The 17,767-nt window shown below is 41.6% G+C and overlaps 1 protein-coding gene across 5 annotated transcripts in view; it reads right to left on the reverse strand.

Moving 5' to 3' along the window:
• The window catches only part of CEP135 (centrosomal protein 135), a 110,326-nt gene that overhangs the window by 73,004 nt on the left and 19,555 nt on the right, over nucleotides 1-17,767 (reverse strand). For all 5 annotated transcript variants that reach the window (XM_048848229.2, XM_048848225.2, XM_048848227.2 and 2 more), the window contains exons 5-6: nucleotides 6,566-6,707; nucleotides 4,476-4,560 (exon numbers count right to left, since the gene is read on the reverse strand). In XM_048848229.2, the coding sequence (XP_048704186.1) occupies nucleotides 4,476-4,560; nucleotides 6,566-6,707 (227 nt within the window). The remainder of the gene's footprint in view (nucleotides 1-4,475; nucleotides 4,561-6,565; nucleotides 6,708-17,767) is intronic.

Genomic DNA, 17,767 nt, shown 5'->3' on the forward strand with positions numbered 1-17,767 from the left:
GGTATTCCATAATGTGGCTTATTCATGTGCCAACGTGCTTTCTCAGGCATACTACCATAGTGCCAGCTAACGCGTACAAAGGGTACCCTTAACCAATACTTTGCATCAAATGTGCTTCATCAGTCAACTGTAAGCAGCATTGCTTAAACCAGTAGTTCTCAACTAGGGGTACATATATCTCTGGGGGTAATGCAGCGGTCTTCCACAGGGTACATCAACTCATCTAGATATTTGCACACTTTTACAACAATCTACATAAAAAGCACTAGCAAAGTCAGTAAAAACTAAAATTTCAGGCAGACAATGACTTGCTTATACTGTACTATACACTGAAATGGAAGTACAAAATTTATATTCCAAACTATTTATTTTATAATTATATGGAAAAATGAGAAAGTAAGCAATTTTTTCAGTAATAGTGTGCTCTGACACTTCTGTATTTCTATGGCTGATTTTGTAAGCAAATAGTTTTTAAGTACGGTGAAACTTGGGGTACACAAGAGAAATCAGACTCCTGAAAGGGCCGGGGTACAATAGTCTGGAAAGGTTGAGAGCCACTGGCTTTAACCAAATGAGGAATGTTTTTATGCATGAGTGCAAGTTATCAACATTGCAGCCACACAACAGGCATAAACAGATTGCAGTAACATTATGCTTATTTGGATAATGAAGGATTTTTGTCACCTCTAATATCCTGCACATTCCTTAGGGAAAGAAAAGAGGTTATAATTTGATTATGTCAGGTGGTCGAGTCAATGCTTCAGGCAATGGAGCAAGCTTGCTAAGGTCACTGATGCATTTACTTCTGGTGCTCCTGTAGGTACTGTCCACTTTGTTTTACAGATACCCAGATTTGCTTGTCTCAGAGGAAAATGCATTAAGATCAGAGTTTAGAAATTATTTTAAAACCAGAGAATGTCAAAGGATTTTACTTTGTAAAAGTCAGACTTAACACTGTTCTTTCCGTCCTTCCTTTTACCCAATCTGGTATTGGAAACTGATGTTTCCAAAGCTATTTGGGGAAGAATCTCTGATATCTCAGCTTGGAATAACAGAAGAACAGAGTTTCAATATGAAAAGATTTTAAGATGCCCAGTACTTTGTTCTAAACTAAACTAAATTCAAATTCTAACAAAGCATTTTATACAATCTTACCTGACCAAAAAATAAAGTAAGGGGTAAGATCATTTGAATTACCGACCTTGTCTTGAATATTTTGAAAAACAAACTAGGAAGGAAGAAAAATGCTGTGGCAAAGGGAAGATGTGACTTTGACATGGGACATTCTCACGTTTGGTGCACTAGTATGAAAAGGTCACAGTTGGTGTGACTGGATGCAATACTCATCTAAAGACTGGAAAAAGACCAGAATTCCTGGTCAGGCCCCTATGCAGGTAGGCAATGTACAAGAAATCCAGAACAAAGACAGCTACATCTCTAACTCTCCAGACAACTAGCCTGGAAGGTAGGAACAGCAAAAGAAAATCAGCTGCTGGGACTCATGCAAGACCAACCAAAAGCACTGGGAAGTACCTGATTATAAGGAGTAGCAAGAAATCCAGGAATATACTCAATAGGAAAAAAGACTGCTTTTAGGGAGATGCCTTTTGAAACAGCCATGAATTGGTGTACCTTTGCACCTGAGGGAAGGGAGTTATTTTATCTGTTTAAGCTGCATCGTGCCCAAAGGAAAGACAATTAAGGGACTGGGTTGGCTGGATCATGGTCTGGGCAGGAGGTGAAGCAAGTGGTTGTAGGAAAGGCAGTGGATATTTCGGTCCCTGGATCTTCGGCCTGCCTTCTTTGTTTACAGCCTAAGGCTAGAGCTCTCAATACAAGGGAGAAAGGAGCTCACCATCACCTCCTTAAGTACTGTTACAGGTGATATTTGTTTGTGACCCACAAGAAAATTCAAATTAAAAACACATGCCTACAAGAATCTCCTAAGAACAAGCAATCATCACCTGTAGATTGAAACTTCTATTCCTCTTTAACTACCTTTAAATCAAAGACAAAGAAGGTCTCTGGAGAAGCTGGATACAGTTTTGCTAGCATTTCACGACAGACTGAAAATACCTCGGTTTCAGCTGGAGATAAACTCCTTTAAGAGTTATTCAGAGTTATCAGGGAAGTTAAATTGGACAAAGTATCAGAAAAAGTGTCAGACTCCAGTGTGATGTTTCTGTCATTTATGACTGTATGCAATGAGAGCCCTTGCATTTTGGGGAGGGCCTGAGAAACAATTTCGCTATTACTCTTCCACCGCAATAATCACATCACATTACTGCACAGGACTGGCATTAGAATTTTGGGAAGGACCATTAGAATGACTTTTGTATCCCTCTCTTCAAATTTTCAGGCTAACACCAAACTTCTCTGCTGTGGTAAAAGTGAAGACCAGATGATTATGATGGATAATGTGCACAGAGAGCATTAAAAACATATATTAAGGGACAATTCTCCATATATTGTAGGGACAGGGGCTGCTAGGGCTCTCGTTCATAAAGAATGGTACATACAGACCAGGTGATTTTCTCTGTCTTTTCTCCAATTTAACTAGAAAACCCCAACTAGTCAACGATATTAATGTAACTTAAGCTCTCAAAATCCCATCATTTTCCCTAAAAATTTTCAGTCTCCAGGGAAGCACAATACATAAAATTAATTTAACTAATTTAATCTGTGCTTTTTTGCTTCTTCCCTTTCCTTATTGGTTCTTTACTTCCATCTCCACATCATTTTGTTCTCATTTCTGTCTTTGATCATTCTCTCTTTGGAAGGCAACATCTATCTATCTTCCTCTTTTTCACATTTGCTCCCATTTTGTTGTCCACTGCCTTATTTCTTCCTGAGTTACACTGTCTCTACCGACCTCTCTATACCCCAAGTATTCTCTGTCCTACATATTCCACCATGCTATCCACGGTCTCCTCAAGGTCCTCCCTCAGCTCCCTTTCTAATATTATACATGGCACTTAAGTGGTGCTTTTCAAACTAGTGATAATCACATGACTACCATTGTGGGGAAGGTTAGGATTATTACCTCCATTTTAGAAACAGAGCAACTGAGGCAGAGAGCAAGTCAGTGTGGAATACGAACTTCCCCTGCTCCCAGACCCAAGCACAAATGACTAGATCTAAGTATCTCACACTAATGAGCTACTTCTTGTGGCCTGAGGTCACACTGACTCCTCAACAGAAGAGTTGACTTAACAGCAGACAGCTGAAAGGCAGCTTTCAGCAGCCCTACCACAATCAACAACAGACCTTTCCGTCCCTTCAGAGCTACAAAAATATCTGGGGATCTTCCCCACCCCACTAAAAATTAAAGCAGGCATAGCTGTGGGTTTCATGAATCACAAAAATCAGCTGTGGGTAGCTGTTTGGTGGGCTATGAACAGCACAAGAATTTTTTTGGGTGGAGGAGGAGAATCAGTGACAAACTATCAGCCCTAGCAAGCTATTTTAACTGGTTTACATTCGCAAGGCTTTCTCTGAAAAGAGGCTTTGTGGGGGAGGGGAAGGGAGAGAGAGAGAGAGAGAGGGAATCGAGGCTAGTGGGGGAGGAACAAGGCCACATGTTTTTTCACTGTCAGAGAAAACATGGTGAAGGTAGAACTCCAAGAAAAGATTAAAATTTACCCTAAAAAATTATCAAGAATTCATCAGTTTTAGAAGAAATCCACTTTTGAATGAGAAAACTAAAATCTTAATAACCAAGACTCAGAGTAGTAGATGTTATTAAACTATTTGGTTTCAAAATATTAGTAATTTTAAGTCTGTACATATACTCTGCTCCTGAGATTTTTTTAAAGCATCAGTTCCCCATTAATTTAAACTAAGTCAATATTTTGTCATTTAGTATAATCACCTTTCTTTTTTTATTTACATATGTTTAAAAAGCCGATATTATTTATGTAAAAGATATCCTACCTATCTCTTCACATATGCAGAGTGCAAGTCTAAAGTTGGTACTTTAGTCCAAAACAGGAATCTAAAAAACCACATATGGACTAAGAAACTGCAAAGATATTTGAATCTGGTTAGGATAAACTTTTTTAAAAATCATTTTCAAATAGATGTATGTAATCCAAACTTAACAAAAAAATTATCTTTGATGTATTTGTACATCAAAGTGATCCTGAAATGATTTGTGCTTGTATACATACATGAAAACCTCAATTTAAAACGCATTAAGTATATGTTATTTAATGGAATCATTGATCCAAGCAGAACATAAGCAGTAGGAAAACATCTTTAAGAAAAAATCTTTGCATTAGCAATTTCATCCAGAAGTATAAAAGCAACACAGTATAGAATAGGGGTAGAATAATATTACTAATTTATGGAACTCACTCTGACCATATTTAAAGCTTAATGCTTTTCCAGTAATGTAAACATACAAATTATACACAGACTATTCCAGTGTTACTGTGGCAAAACAAAACAAAAAAATCTTGAAGTGTTTATTCTACCTGTTTGCTATAATTTTTCACCCCACGTTCAGATATCTCCAGCTTTTCTTGCAATTCGGCTACTTCCAACTGAAGTTCATGAATTCTGAAATATATTTACAATATAGTGCATATGTTCAGATTGTGTTGTATTACTAAATGAAGCCAAACATATTCTAGTGAGATAGGTTTCAGAGTAACAGCCGTGTTAGTCTGTATTCGCAAAAAGAAAAGGAGTACTTGTGGCACCTTAGAGACTAACCAATTTATTTGAGCATGAGCTTTCGTGAGCTACAGCTCACTTCATCAGATGCATACCGTGGAAACTGCAGCAGACTTTATATATACACCTGGATTTGTGCTGGAAATGGCCCACCTGATGATCACTTTAGATAAGCTATTACCAGCAGGACAGTGGGGTGGGAGGAGGTATTGTTTCATATTCTCTGTGTATATATAAAGTCTGCTGCAGTTTCCACGGTATGCATCTGATGAAGTGAGCTGTAGCTCACGAAAGCTCATGCTCAAATAAATTGGTTAGTCTCTAAGGTGCCACAAGTACTCCTTTTCTTCTAGTGAGATAGAGTTTCAACAGTTTTCTATAAATATTTGCTCCTTGCCCCCGCAAGAGATACATTGGACTAAACAGAAGCGTTACAGCCATGCATAATATAAGTACAGAGGCTTCAGTATGAAAAGTAGATGAGCTTTAATAAAAGAAAACCAGGAAGATATCAGAGAAAAAATTGTTTTAAATTACTAGAGCCTCATACAAGTTCAAGTTCCCAGGACAAACAAATATTCTTAATACATAACTGAAAAAGGGGAAAAAAAAATATATATATATATAGACAAACACCTAAGATGAGACACCTTCTCCTCAAAACTCTGCCCTCTTGGCTTCAATTCACAGTATTTGAACTAAAATTCATTTAAGGTACCATATTAGAATCTGAAGAGAAATGCTTTAAGACAATAAGCTATTCTTAAATCTCCATTGCTAGTGTGTTATACATTTATAGCATTAATCAGATAAGACAGAAAATATCATATTGCCTCTATATAAATCCATGCTACGCCCACATCTTGAATATTGCGTGCAGACCTTGTTGCCCCATCTCAAAAAAGATATATTAGAATTGTAAAAGGTACAGAAAAGGGCAACAAAAATGATCGGGGGTATGGAATGGCTTCCGTATGAGGAGAGATTAATAAAACTGGGACTTTTCAGCTTGGAAAAGAGATGACGGGGGGGAATAAGATAGAGGTCTATAAAATCATGACTGGTGCGGAGAAAGCAAATAAGGAAGTGTTATTTACTCCTTCTCATAACACAAGAACTAGAGGTCACCAAATTAAATTAATAGGCAGCAGGTTTAAACCTAACAAAATCAAGTATTTCTTCACACAACACACAGTCAACCTGTGGAACTCCTTGCCAGAGGATGTTGTGAAGGCCAAGACTATAAGAGAGTTCAAAAAGAACTAAATAAATTCATGGATGATAGGTCCATCAATGGCTATTAGCCAGGATGGGCGGGAATGGTATCCCTAGGCTCTGTTTGCCAGAAGCTAGGAAAGGGAGACAGGGGATGGATCATTTGATGATTACCTTTTCTGTTCTTTCCCTCTGAAACACCTGGCATTGGCCACTGTTGGAAGACAGGTCTAGTTGGACCATTGCTCTGATCCAATATTGCCATTCTTATGACATACACAGAAATTAAGAATGACGTAATGTAATCTTTATTCCATATTGAGAGCACTGTCGGTCAATAAAAATGATATTCAGTGTAAAAAATAGACTGTTCTTAAAGAATATGTATTTCTTTTCCGAGAGAAATCACTTGATTGCTCTGGTGTCATTACCACAGAAATACATGAATGACTGAATCTTCACACACTTAGATGTTCTTCTTGGCAAAAAAATTTAGAAGGGCTATAGAGTAGCAAATCAAGTGAATGTGTGATTGGTGCTGCAAAACTTCTTAGCAATGAGACATGAAATGCTATATCATGTCAAAGATTAAAGAGAGATGAGAAAAATATTGTTACAACAGCAAATATTTATTACCAACATTTCAACATTTTGAAAAAAATCTTTAAGTCACCTGTTATCAGCCACTTGAAGAAGATCTGCAACATAGGGGTCATCTGGCTGAGGAATTGGATAAGTGCTGACTCCTGAAGGAGGGACAGGTTGATCAATCTGCATGAGTTGACGCCTGAATGGAATGTTTCTTTTCCTGCCACCTAAAAATCCACGAATGCTTATTACTTGAAATTGAAGTAAAAGAGGATATTATATGTTATCTGAAGTGAAATATTCAATAGCTTGTGAATTGGTATGTTCCTCCTTTTCGTCACAGAGAACTGCCCATGAATAGAAGTCACACATTCTTGACAACATCCTTAATAAAATTCACATTAATTTTGTCTAATTCCAATTTTAAATAACCAAATATGCAGTCTGATCCAGATAAAGTCCAATGAAAGAAATTTCCCTCCATATGTTTGGTGGCCTATACTTTCTACAACACAAGCTGTAGAACTTGTTACTGTTTCACCAACCCTCACCCTCTCAACTAAGCAGTAGCTACAAGCACAAGAGCTGCTAGTAACAACATTACTGAGAAAATGTTTAAACGCTTTAAATAACTTTCAGATTCTGTTATTTCTATTTGTAATATTTTCAAACAGTCTCAATAGTCATCATGTAATGTATGCAGTGTTGTTGTAGCTACGGTCGTCCCAGGATATTAGAGAGACAAGGTCGGTGAGGTCATATCTTTTACTAGAACAACTTCTGTTGGTGGGGGAGATGAGTTTTTGAGCTACACAGAGCTCTTCTTAAAGACAGAAGTTGGTCCAGAAAAGATATTACCCCATCACGTAATAATGCAAACAGAGTTCACTGACATGCAATTCCAAATTTAGTGGCTTTAGCAGAGAATTCAGTGACTGGGTTTAAAAATGCCAGCTTTGCCTTACAAAGAAATGTTAAAGCAAATTAAACCCCCATTCAATAGCGAGATCTAAAACTTATATGATAAATTTTCATTAACACAATAAAAATGAATAGAAGCTGCACAACATGCAACATATTGGCCCACATTTTATTCTCTCCTCCTCCCCCTCACTTTCTGCCTTTGCTGTACATTTCAGTGGAACAAATACGGCAATTTCCTGCAACATCTTGGACAAAATGTTATTGAATTAAGTAAGTATCTATGGGATCTATCATACTTAACAAAAAAGGTTATGTATTATTATGGGCTGGGATTGCATGCAACCTCTCTGAGGGATGACTACAAAGTAGAGTCCTGCAACGGACTATTTTTTTAAACCCACATCCATCCTGCTCCGCAATACCCACTCCCACTCACTCCAGTATTGTTTCTTGCATTTTTATCCCACCTCCACCTGCAAAAACTTAGATCCTGCAAATCCCACAAAAGAGACAGATTCCCCCATGCTACTAAAACAAACAAAACTATGGCTGTCGAATAATTGCAGTTAACTCACACGATTAATTAAAAAAAATTAATCATGATTAATCAGTTTTAATAGCGCTGTTAAACAATAGACTACCGACTGGAATTTATTAAATATTTTGGATTTTTTTTTACATTTTCATATATAATGTATTCTGTGTTGCAATTGAAATCAAAGTGTATATTAGTTTAGATTACAAATATTTGCACTGAAAAAATGATAAACAGAAGAAATAGTATTTTTCAATTCACCTCATACAAGTACTATAGTGCAAACTCTGTCGTGAAAGTGCAAATTACAAATATAGATTTTTTTGTTACATAACTGCACTCAAAAACAAAACAATGTAAAACTTTAGAGCCTACAAGTCCATGCTGTCCTACTTCTTGCTCAGCCAATTGCTAAGACAAACAAGTTTTCTTACAACCACCATTCCAGAGGACATGCTTCCATGCTAATGAAACTCGTTAAAAAAATAATGCATTAATTTAATTTGCAACTGAACTCCTTGTGGGAGCATTGTATGTCCCCTGCTCTGTTTTACCCGAATTCTGCCATATATTTCATGTTATAGCAGTCTTGGATGATGACCCAGTATGTTGTTCATTTTAAGAACACTTTCACTGAAGATTTCACAAAACGCAAAGAAGGTACCAATGTGAGATTTCTGAAGACAGCTACAGCACTCAATCCAAGGTTTAAGAATCTGAAGTGCCTTCCAAAATATGAGAGGGACGAAGTGTGGAGAATGCTTTCAGAAGTCTTAAAAGAACAACACTCCAACGCGGAAACCCGAACCACCAAAAAAGAAAATCAACCTTCTGCTGGTGGCATCTGACTCAGATAATGAAAATGAACATGCGTCGGTCTGTACTACTTTGGACTGTTATTGAGCAGAACCTGTCATCAGCGTGGATGCATGTCCCCTGGCATGGTGATTGAAGCATGAAGGGACATATGAATCTTTAGCGCATCTGGCATGTAAATATCTTGCAATGCTGGCTACAACAGTGCCATGAGAATGCCTGTTCTCACTTTCAGGTGACATTGTAAACAAGAAGTGGGCAGCATTATCTGCAAATGTTAACTGCAAATGTTAACTGCAAATTAACTGCAAATGTTAACAAACTTGTTTGTCTGAGCGATTGGCTGAACAAGAAGTGAGTGAACTTGCAGACTCTAAAATTTTACATTGTTTTATTTTTGAATGCAGTTTTTTTGTACATAATGCTACATTTGTAAATTCAACTTTCATGATAAAGAGATTGAGCCACAGCACTTGTATTAGGTGAATTGAAAAATACTATTTCTTTTGGGGTTTTTTTACAGTACAAATAGTTGTAATCAAAAATAAATATAAAGTGAGTACTGTACACTTTGTATCTTGCGTTGTAATTTAAATCAATATTTGGAAATGTAGCAAACATCCAAAAATATTTAAATAAATGGTATTCTATTATTGTTTAACAGTGTGATTAAACATGTGATTAATTTTTTTAATTGCTTGACAGCCATAAAAACAACAATTGGTGAATATAAATATATATATATATATATATATTTAACAAGTTACCATAGTTTGTTTTTTTTGCCCACCCAATTCTGCCTGCAACAAAGTACATTTTACCTGCTCCTGCTATTACGGCAGCAGGTCCTGCAGGATCCCAGTCCCTCTGCAGGGCTCTACTACACACCAATGAAAGCCCAGGCTCAAGCCTGACCCCGTGTGTCCACACACTAATTGTGCTAACCTACGTCTCGAACCAAGGGTCTCAGGTCCCTGCAGGGCTGCAGAGTCTGAGCTCGCAATAAGCTGGACCTAGGGTCCAAGCCCTATTGCTTTTCTGTGTGCAGACAGCCCCAGCTTAATTGAGGTTCTGGAAGTCCTTCGGAAGTATCCCAGAGTTCCTGCTCCCAGAGAAGCAGCGCTGCAGGCAGCCAGGGCAGCAACTGGAAGCACCATTACTGCCTGGCTGAGCGTACTCCCCCTTCCTGCTCCAACTACAGTGGCATCAGCTCCGGCTCCTCTTCGCTGCTGTGCAGAGCTTGCCTGGAACAAGGAGCAAAGTTGCCAGGTGCAAGGTGGCTCCCAGGATGTTGGGTGTCATCCCTCCCCTTGCTGTGCTGAGCGGGAAGTCCTGCAGTTCCCCCTACCTCCCGCTTGGTCCCCGCTCTGCTCTCTTTCCCCACACCCTCCACCCATCCTCCCTGGGGCTTCATGTGCAGGGGCACCCAGTCTCTGCGCGCTGTGAGGACAGTGAGAGGGAGCCAGCCCCCAAACCTCTCTGCAGCCTCCCAGGGATCCCTTATCCTTACTTCCCAAGGTGTAGCAGAGGCAGGGATAAGGGATCCACAGGACATACTGCTTTGACTGAAGCAAAAAACGAACCCAGCTTAATGGAGAAAAAAGGAATTAAAAAGATGATGGAATTTTGCCAGCTGGGTAGCAACATCTGGTTAGTATTCAGATGCTTCAGTGGCAGCTAATCCTGCTCTGAGCTGGATTAATTTTTACGTTTAAAATACAGTTGCCATAGTTCACACAGAGCCTGGATTTTGGCACTTGTGAAGCATATAAAAGGAGGAAGCATATAAAAGGAAGTGGAGCTGAGTGACTCAGTTACATGACTTTACCATTCCCACTTGGATCACTGTGGGTTCAATACTTTATTTGAATAAAAACACCAGTTTTTTCTATCCATGCTAAATTTCTATTTGATAAATTTGAACCAACCCTGCCTCTGTCCCCAAGCACTTTGGCCAAGTAATAAGCAGTAAGAATATTGGATGGCAAAAAGTAAAGAAAGAATACTATTTAGAGAAATGCAAGGTTTTCTTTAGCCCAGGAGAGTGAGCTATCGGTGATGTTTCTCAACCCCATAAAGATAATACACATCATCGAATCCTGCTTGCTTTTTCATGCGAGTATTCTTGTTGAAGGAAATAAGAGTTATATCTGGGCAACGACTGAAACCAGGACTCCAGCATTTGGTTCTATAAAAAGATAAGGGATCCCCGGGAGGTGCTGGAGCACACTACACCCCAAGCCCTGGGGATGCACTTCACTGCGCACTGGGGGGTTATGTATTTTTCCTCTGAAGCTTACATTTTATGTCAAATTTCAAACCAAAACAAAGAACAAAAACACCTTCATTAAGCATCCCATTTTAAAAATTAAGAATTGTAAAGTTCCACTTTAATAGTTTGACAGCCCTGGAGATTGATGTCCTAATTATCCTCAGAACAGGTAGACATGGGTATTTCCCTGCCAATGTGACTCACCCTAGAGGTGGAGAGCCCAATTCTCACATTAGATGGTAGTTCAGTATAAAGTCTTGTCAAACTGTAGTCATTCTTCTGAGATAGTCACCAAATAAGCTAATTATACAGGGTATGTACTCATGTACTCCTTATGGGCACCTAAATCCCATCAGTAGCACCATCACAATTAGGAAACAGGGAGGGCAGTACAGTACTGTGTTCCCACAGTACGACACATTCATAGCACTAGAATGTTGACACTGGGGGCAGATGATGTTAGGCACTCTGGGATAGGGTTACTTTGACTTCGGTTTGAGTACTGCAGTGTGGATGCCAGAGCCCAAGGTTCAAACATGGGTCAGAAAATCCTTAACCTAGAGTTAAAATGCAGTGTAGATGCTCAAGCCCAGGGTTCCCTGACATGGGTCAGCTAGCTTGAGTCCCACTAACCTTAGGCTTACAGCGCTGTGTAATGTTAGCGGGAGATGTGATGTGACGCCTGAATGATCAAAGGACTATACTGAACAACATGCCAGACAAGAACGGACTTTTGGGACAAACCTACAAAGTGAATTTCCTGGGTGTGACAGGCTGGATCACAGAAGACCCCCTGGGAACTGCCAACTGATGTGCTGGGACTACCTCTAAGCCCATTTATCCTGGCATCTTGAGACTTCGGTGTCCTGTCTTGTTTGAGCCAGACACGCTAGCCTGCTGCAAACACAGACCCAGTTCTGAACTACGTCCCCTAAAAGCTGCAGGCTTAACTGAAAACTGCTTAAGAAGTGTTCCGGTCTCCAACACTCAGATGCCCAGCTCCCAGTGGGGTCCAAACCCCAAATAAATCCATTTTACCCTGTATAAAGCTTATACAGGGTAAGCTTGTAAATCGTCCACTCTCTATAACACTGATAGAGATATATGCACAGCTGTTTGTACCCCCCACCCAGGTATTAATACATACTCTGGGTTAATTAATAAATAAAAAGTGATTTTATTAAATACAAAAAGTAGGATTTAAGTGGTTCCAAGTAATAACAGACAGAACAAAATAAATCACCAAACAAAATAAAATAAACCACGCAAGTCTATACCTAATACAGTAAGAAAACAATACAGACAAAATCTCAGCCTCAGAGATGTTTCAATAAGCTTCTATCACAGACTGGATGCCTTCCTAGTCTGGGCACAATTCTTTCCCCTGGTTCAGTCTTTGTTCCAGCTCAGATGGTAGCTAGGGGATTTCTCGTGACTGCAGCCCCCTTTGTTCTGTTCCACCCCCTTATATTGCTTTGGCACAAGAAGGGAATCTTTTGTCTCTCTGGTTCCCCATCCCTCCTTCTAAATGGAAAAGCACCAAGTTTAAGATGGATTTCAGTACCAGGTGACATGGTCATATGTCCTGTGAGACCCCAAGCCTTCATTCCTCCCAGCCTGACTCAAAGGAAGGCCTGCAAGCAAACAGAGACATCCACAGTCAATTGTCCTGGTTAATGGGAGCCATCAAGATTCCAAACCACTATTAACGGCCCACACTTTGCATAACTACAATAGGACCTCAGAGTTTCATATTTCTAGTTTCAGATACGAGTGTGATACATTTATATAAATAGGATAACCACACTCAGTAATTATAAGCTTTGTAATGATACCTTACGAGAGACCTTTTGCATGAAGCATATTCCAGTTACATTATATTCAAACTCATTAGCATATTTTCATAAAATCATATAGAGTGCAACATCACTCTGGGAAATGACTAGGGAGAGGTTAATGCAAATTCCTCACCTCCAGTTAGGAAAACACCCAGCCTTTTAGAGCTGCACTGTGAGGAGTAAGTAATTGTCTGCTGATCACCTGTTACATTTGGCCAAGATCAAAGGCCCAAACTGTATAAAGGAAACACTGAACTATTCCTGGTTGTTCTCGTTCTGAATCTAGGGCCATGTCTACAATAGAAAGCTTACAGCGGCACAGCTATACCGATGCAGCTGTGCTACTGTAAGATTGCTCGTGGGGCTGCTCTATGCCAACGGGAGGGACCTCTCCCGTCAACATAGTAAAACCACTTCAATGAGCACCAGTAGCTATATTGGTGGGAGAAGGTCTCCCACCGACAAAGCACTGTGCACACTACCACTTATGCTGGCAAAACGTATGTCGCCCAGGGCATAGGCACTGACTCCATGGTTGCTCCAGGGCTGGAGCACCCACGTGAAAAAAATGCTGGGTGCCCCCTACCAGAACCTCCCCCTCCCCCCAGCGCCTCCTGCCTGCCGGCGGGCCCCACACATAAGCGCCTCCCCCTTCCTCCCAGCGCCTCCCGCGGATGAGCTGTTTTGCAGCATCAGGAGGCACTGGGGGGGGAGGGAGGAGGAGCAAGGGTGCAGCACACTCAGGGGAGGAACTGGGTGCGGGAGGGGGAGGGGTGGGAAGAAGCAGGGTGGGGGTGGGGCTTTGGGGGAAAGGGTGGAGTGGGGATGGGGCCTGGACAGAACAGGGAGGAGCACCCCCAGACAGATTAGAAATTCAGTGCCTATCACTCAGGGGCGTGTTTTTTTTCACACTTCTGAGCAACATAAGTTTTGCCAATATCAGTGGTAGAGTAGAGATGGCCTAAAACAGTTATGAACTTGTAACCATAGGGAAAAGCCAGTTGTGGCTTTTGAAGGACTGACACTTATCAGAGGCTGAGGGTGGAGTCGGGGTGTCCTCTGGTAAGCTTTTTAGCAGGCATGTAGGTTTGTATAGTTTTTAATACGTTTGCTCTGTAATGCTTTCACCTTAACAATAAGCATGCTTGCTTATAAATAGATGTGTGCCATTATGCTGTTTATAGCCTTCAAAGAGAAGAAAAAGTGCAGATGATGGGGCTTGCTGCAAATAGCACAGTGTAGGCAGGGAACTGTGCCACCTGGAAAAACATCCTGTCACGAGGGAGAGAGACATGGCTCTCTATACAAGACACACGATGGCTGAAAAGCTGGAAGCCTAAAAGAAGCTAAGAGAAGCTGGGTGTCCTTAAGGAATCCTGGAGGGGGAACTACAGGTGCAGTTGCCCCGAACCATAACAGTAAACATACCAAAATTATATGTTTGACATATGCTTTGCCACAGTGAGAAAAATAAAGATTGCCTGTATGAAAGAATAATTTCCACGGTCAGAATATTGTGGAGCAACAGGAAACCTGGGATTCACAAGCTATCACTTGATCATATAACCATGGAATTGCAGACCAGTGCAAGTTTCCACAGCTACACAAGAGCCATAAAACTCTTATTGCTACAGAAATACACCTTGAGTGATGCTACATTAAAAATGTTAAAGCAGAAAAATAAACCACCAAAAACAAAGCTATGAGATAATGTTTCTGCGGTAAAAAGGTGTTCGGTAAAGGATTGAAGGAACCCTTCTAGTAATTCTGAAAGATGAGCAAGAGAATCACACCTGAAAATTTTGTGCAAATTCCCCAGCAGCAAAATTAAAATCAAGAGAATTGACTGGATTTTGACAGCTTCATTCATTATGTCTTTACAAAGCCACTGGAAAGGTTTTCAGAAATGCAGAAGTGAGTCTAAGCCCTGGTCTTCACTAGGAGTTGAGGTCGAATTTAGCAGCGTTAAATCAATTTAACCCTGCACCCGTCCACATGACTTAAAGGGCTCTTAAAATCTATTTCTTTACTCCACCCCCGACAAGGAGATTAGCGCTGAAATCGGCCTTGCCGGGTCAAATTTGGGGTAGTGTAGACGCTATTCGACGGTATTGGCCTCCGGGAGCTATCCCAGAGTGCTCCATTGTGACCGTTCTGGACAGCGCTCTCAACTCAGATGCACTGGCCAGGTAGACAGGAAAAGGCCCGCCAACTTTTGAATCTCATTTCCTGTTTGGCCAGTATTGCAAGCTGCAGGTGACCATGCAGAGCTCATCAGCAGAGGTGACCATGCAGAGCTCATCAGCAGAGGTGACCATGATGGAGTCCCAGAATCGCAGAAGAGCTCCAGCATGGACCAAACAGGAGGTACGGGATCTAATCGCTGTATGGGAAGAGGAATCTGTGCTATAAAAACTCCGTTCCAGTTTTCGAAATGCCAAAACAGTTGTCAAAATCTCCCAGGGCATGAAGGACAGAGGCCATAACAGGGACCCGAAGCAGTGCTGCGTGAAACTTAAGGAGCTGAGGCAAGCCTACCAGAAAACCAGAGAGGTGAGTGGCCGCTCCGGGTCAGAGCCCAAAACATGCCGCTTCTATGATGAGCTGCATGCCATTTTAGGGGGTTCAGCCACCATTACTCCAGCCGTGTTGTTTGACTCCTTCAATGGAAATGGAGGCAACACAGAAGCAGGTTTTGGGGACGAGGAAGATGATGATGATGAGGTTGTAGATAGTTCATAGCAAGCAAGTGGAGAAACCGGTTTTCCCAACAGCGAGGAACTGTTTCTCACCCTGGACCGGGAGCCAGTACCCCCCGAACCCACCCAAGGCTACGTCCTGGACCTGTCAGGTGGAGAAGGGACCTCTGGTGAATGTACTTTTTGAAATAGTATACATGGTTCAAAAGCAAGCATGTTTAATGATTAATTTGCCCTGGCATTGGCGGCCAGTACAGTTCCTGGAAAAGTCTGTTAACATGTCTGGGAATGGAGTGTAAATCCTCCAGGGACATCTCCATAAAGCTCTCCTGGATGTACTCCGAAGCCTTTGCAAAAGGTTTCTGGGGAGGGCAGCCTTATTCCATCCACCATGGTAGGACACTTTACCACGCCAAGCCAGTAGCACATAGAACAAAGCATTGCAATGTATGTTTGCTGGCGTTCAAACAACACCCGTTCTTTATCTCCCGGTGTTACCCTCAGGAGAGTGATATCATTCATGGTTACCTGGTTGAAATAGGGTGCTTTTCTTAAGGGGACATTCAGAGGTGCCTGTTCCTGCTGGGCTGTTTGCCTGTGGCTGAACAGAAATGTTCCCCGCTGTTAGCCACAGCGAGGGGGGGGAAGGGAGGCAAAATGCGACTTTGTAATGAAAGCACATGTGCTATGTATGTAATGTTAACAGCAAGGTTTACCATGAAAGAGTATACCCATTGTTCTATAAAATGTGTCTTTTTAAATACCACTGTCCCTTTTTTTGCTTCCACCAGCTGCATGTATTTCAAGGATCACAGGATCTTCTCCTTCCCAGAGGCTAGCAAAGATTAGAAGGCAAAAAAAACACACTTGTGAATGTTCTCTGACCTCATGCTGTCCTCCCACACTGACAGAGCACAGATGAATGCATGGAGGCAGACAATGTCAGAGTGCAGGAAAGCACAAAATGACCAGGAGGAGAGGTGGCGGGCTGAAGAGAGGGCTGAAGCTGATAGGTGGTGGCAGCGTGATGAGAGGAGGCAGTATTCAATGCTGAGGCTGCTGGAGGATGAAACTAATATGCTCCAGTGTATGGTTAAGCTGCAGGAAAGGCAGCTGGAGCACGGACTGCCGCTACAGCCCCTGTGTAACCAACCGCCCTCCTCCCCAAGTTCCATAGCCTCCTCACCCAGATGCCCAAGAACTCGGTGGGGGGGACCTCCAGCCACCAGGCCACTCCACTCCCGAGGACTGCCCAAGCAACAGAAGGCTGGCATTCAATAAGTTTTAAAGTTTTAAAGTGCTGTGTGGCCTTGTCCTTCCCTCCTTCACCACCCCTCCCGGGCTACCTTGGCAGTTGTCCCCCTATTTGTGTGATGAATTAATAAAGAATGCATGAATATGAAATAACAATGACTTTATTGCCTCTGCAAGCGGTGACCAAACAGGGGAGGGGAGGGTGGTTAGCTTACAGAGAAGTACAGTGAACTAAGGTGAGGAGGGGTTTCATCAAGGAGAAACAAACAGAACTTTCATACCGTAGCCTGGCCATTCCTGAAACTGGTTTTCAAAGCTTCTCTGATGTGCACTGCGCCCTCCTGTGCTCTTCTAACCGCCCTGGTGTCTGGCTGCGCGTTTTGCCTCAACCTCCCACTCCGCCATAAACGTCTCCCCTTTACTCTCCCAGATATTGTGGAGCGCACAGCAAGCAGTAATAACAATGGGAATATTGGTTTCGCTGAGGTCTAAGCGAGTTAGTAAACTGCGTCAGCACGCTTTTAAACATCAAAATGCACATTCTACCACCATTCTGCAGTTCCTCAGCTTGTAGTTGAACAGCTCCTGACTACTGTCCAGGCTGCCTGTGTATGGCTTCACGGGTCATGGCATTAAGGGGTAGGCTGGGTCCCCAAGGATAACTATAGGCATTTCAACATCCACAACAGTTAATTTCTGGTCTGGGAAGAAAGTCCTTTCCTGCAGCTTTTGAAACAGACCAGAGTTCCGGAAGATACTAGCGTCATGTATCTTTCCCGGTCATCCCACGTTGATGTTGGTGAAATGTCCCTTGTGATCCACCAGTGCTTGCAGCACTATTGAAAAGTACCCCTTGCGGTTTATGTACTCAGCGGCTTGGTGCTCCGGTGCCAAGACAGGGATATGGGTTCTGTCTATGGCCCCACCACAGTTAGGAAATCCTATTGCA

This window comes from Caretta caretta, chromosome 4 (assembly GCF_965140235.1).
Source record: "Caretta caretta isolate rCarCar2 chromosome 4, rCarCar1.hap1, whole genome shotgun sequence".
Classification (NCBI taxonomy): Eukaryota; Metazoa; Chordata; order Testudines; family Cheloniidae; genus Caretta; species Caretta caretta.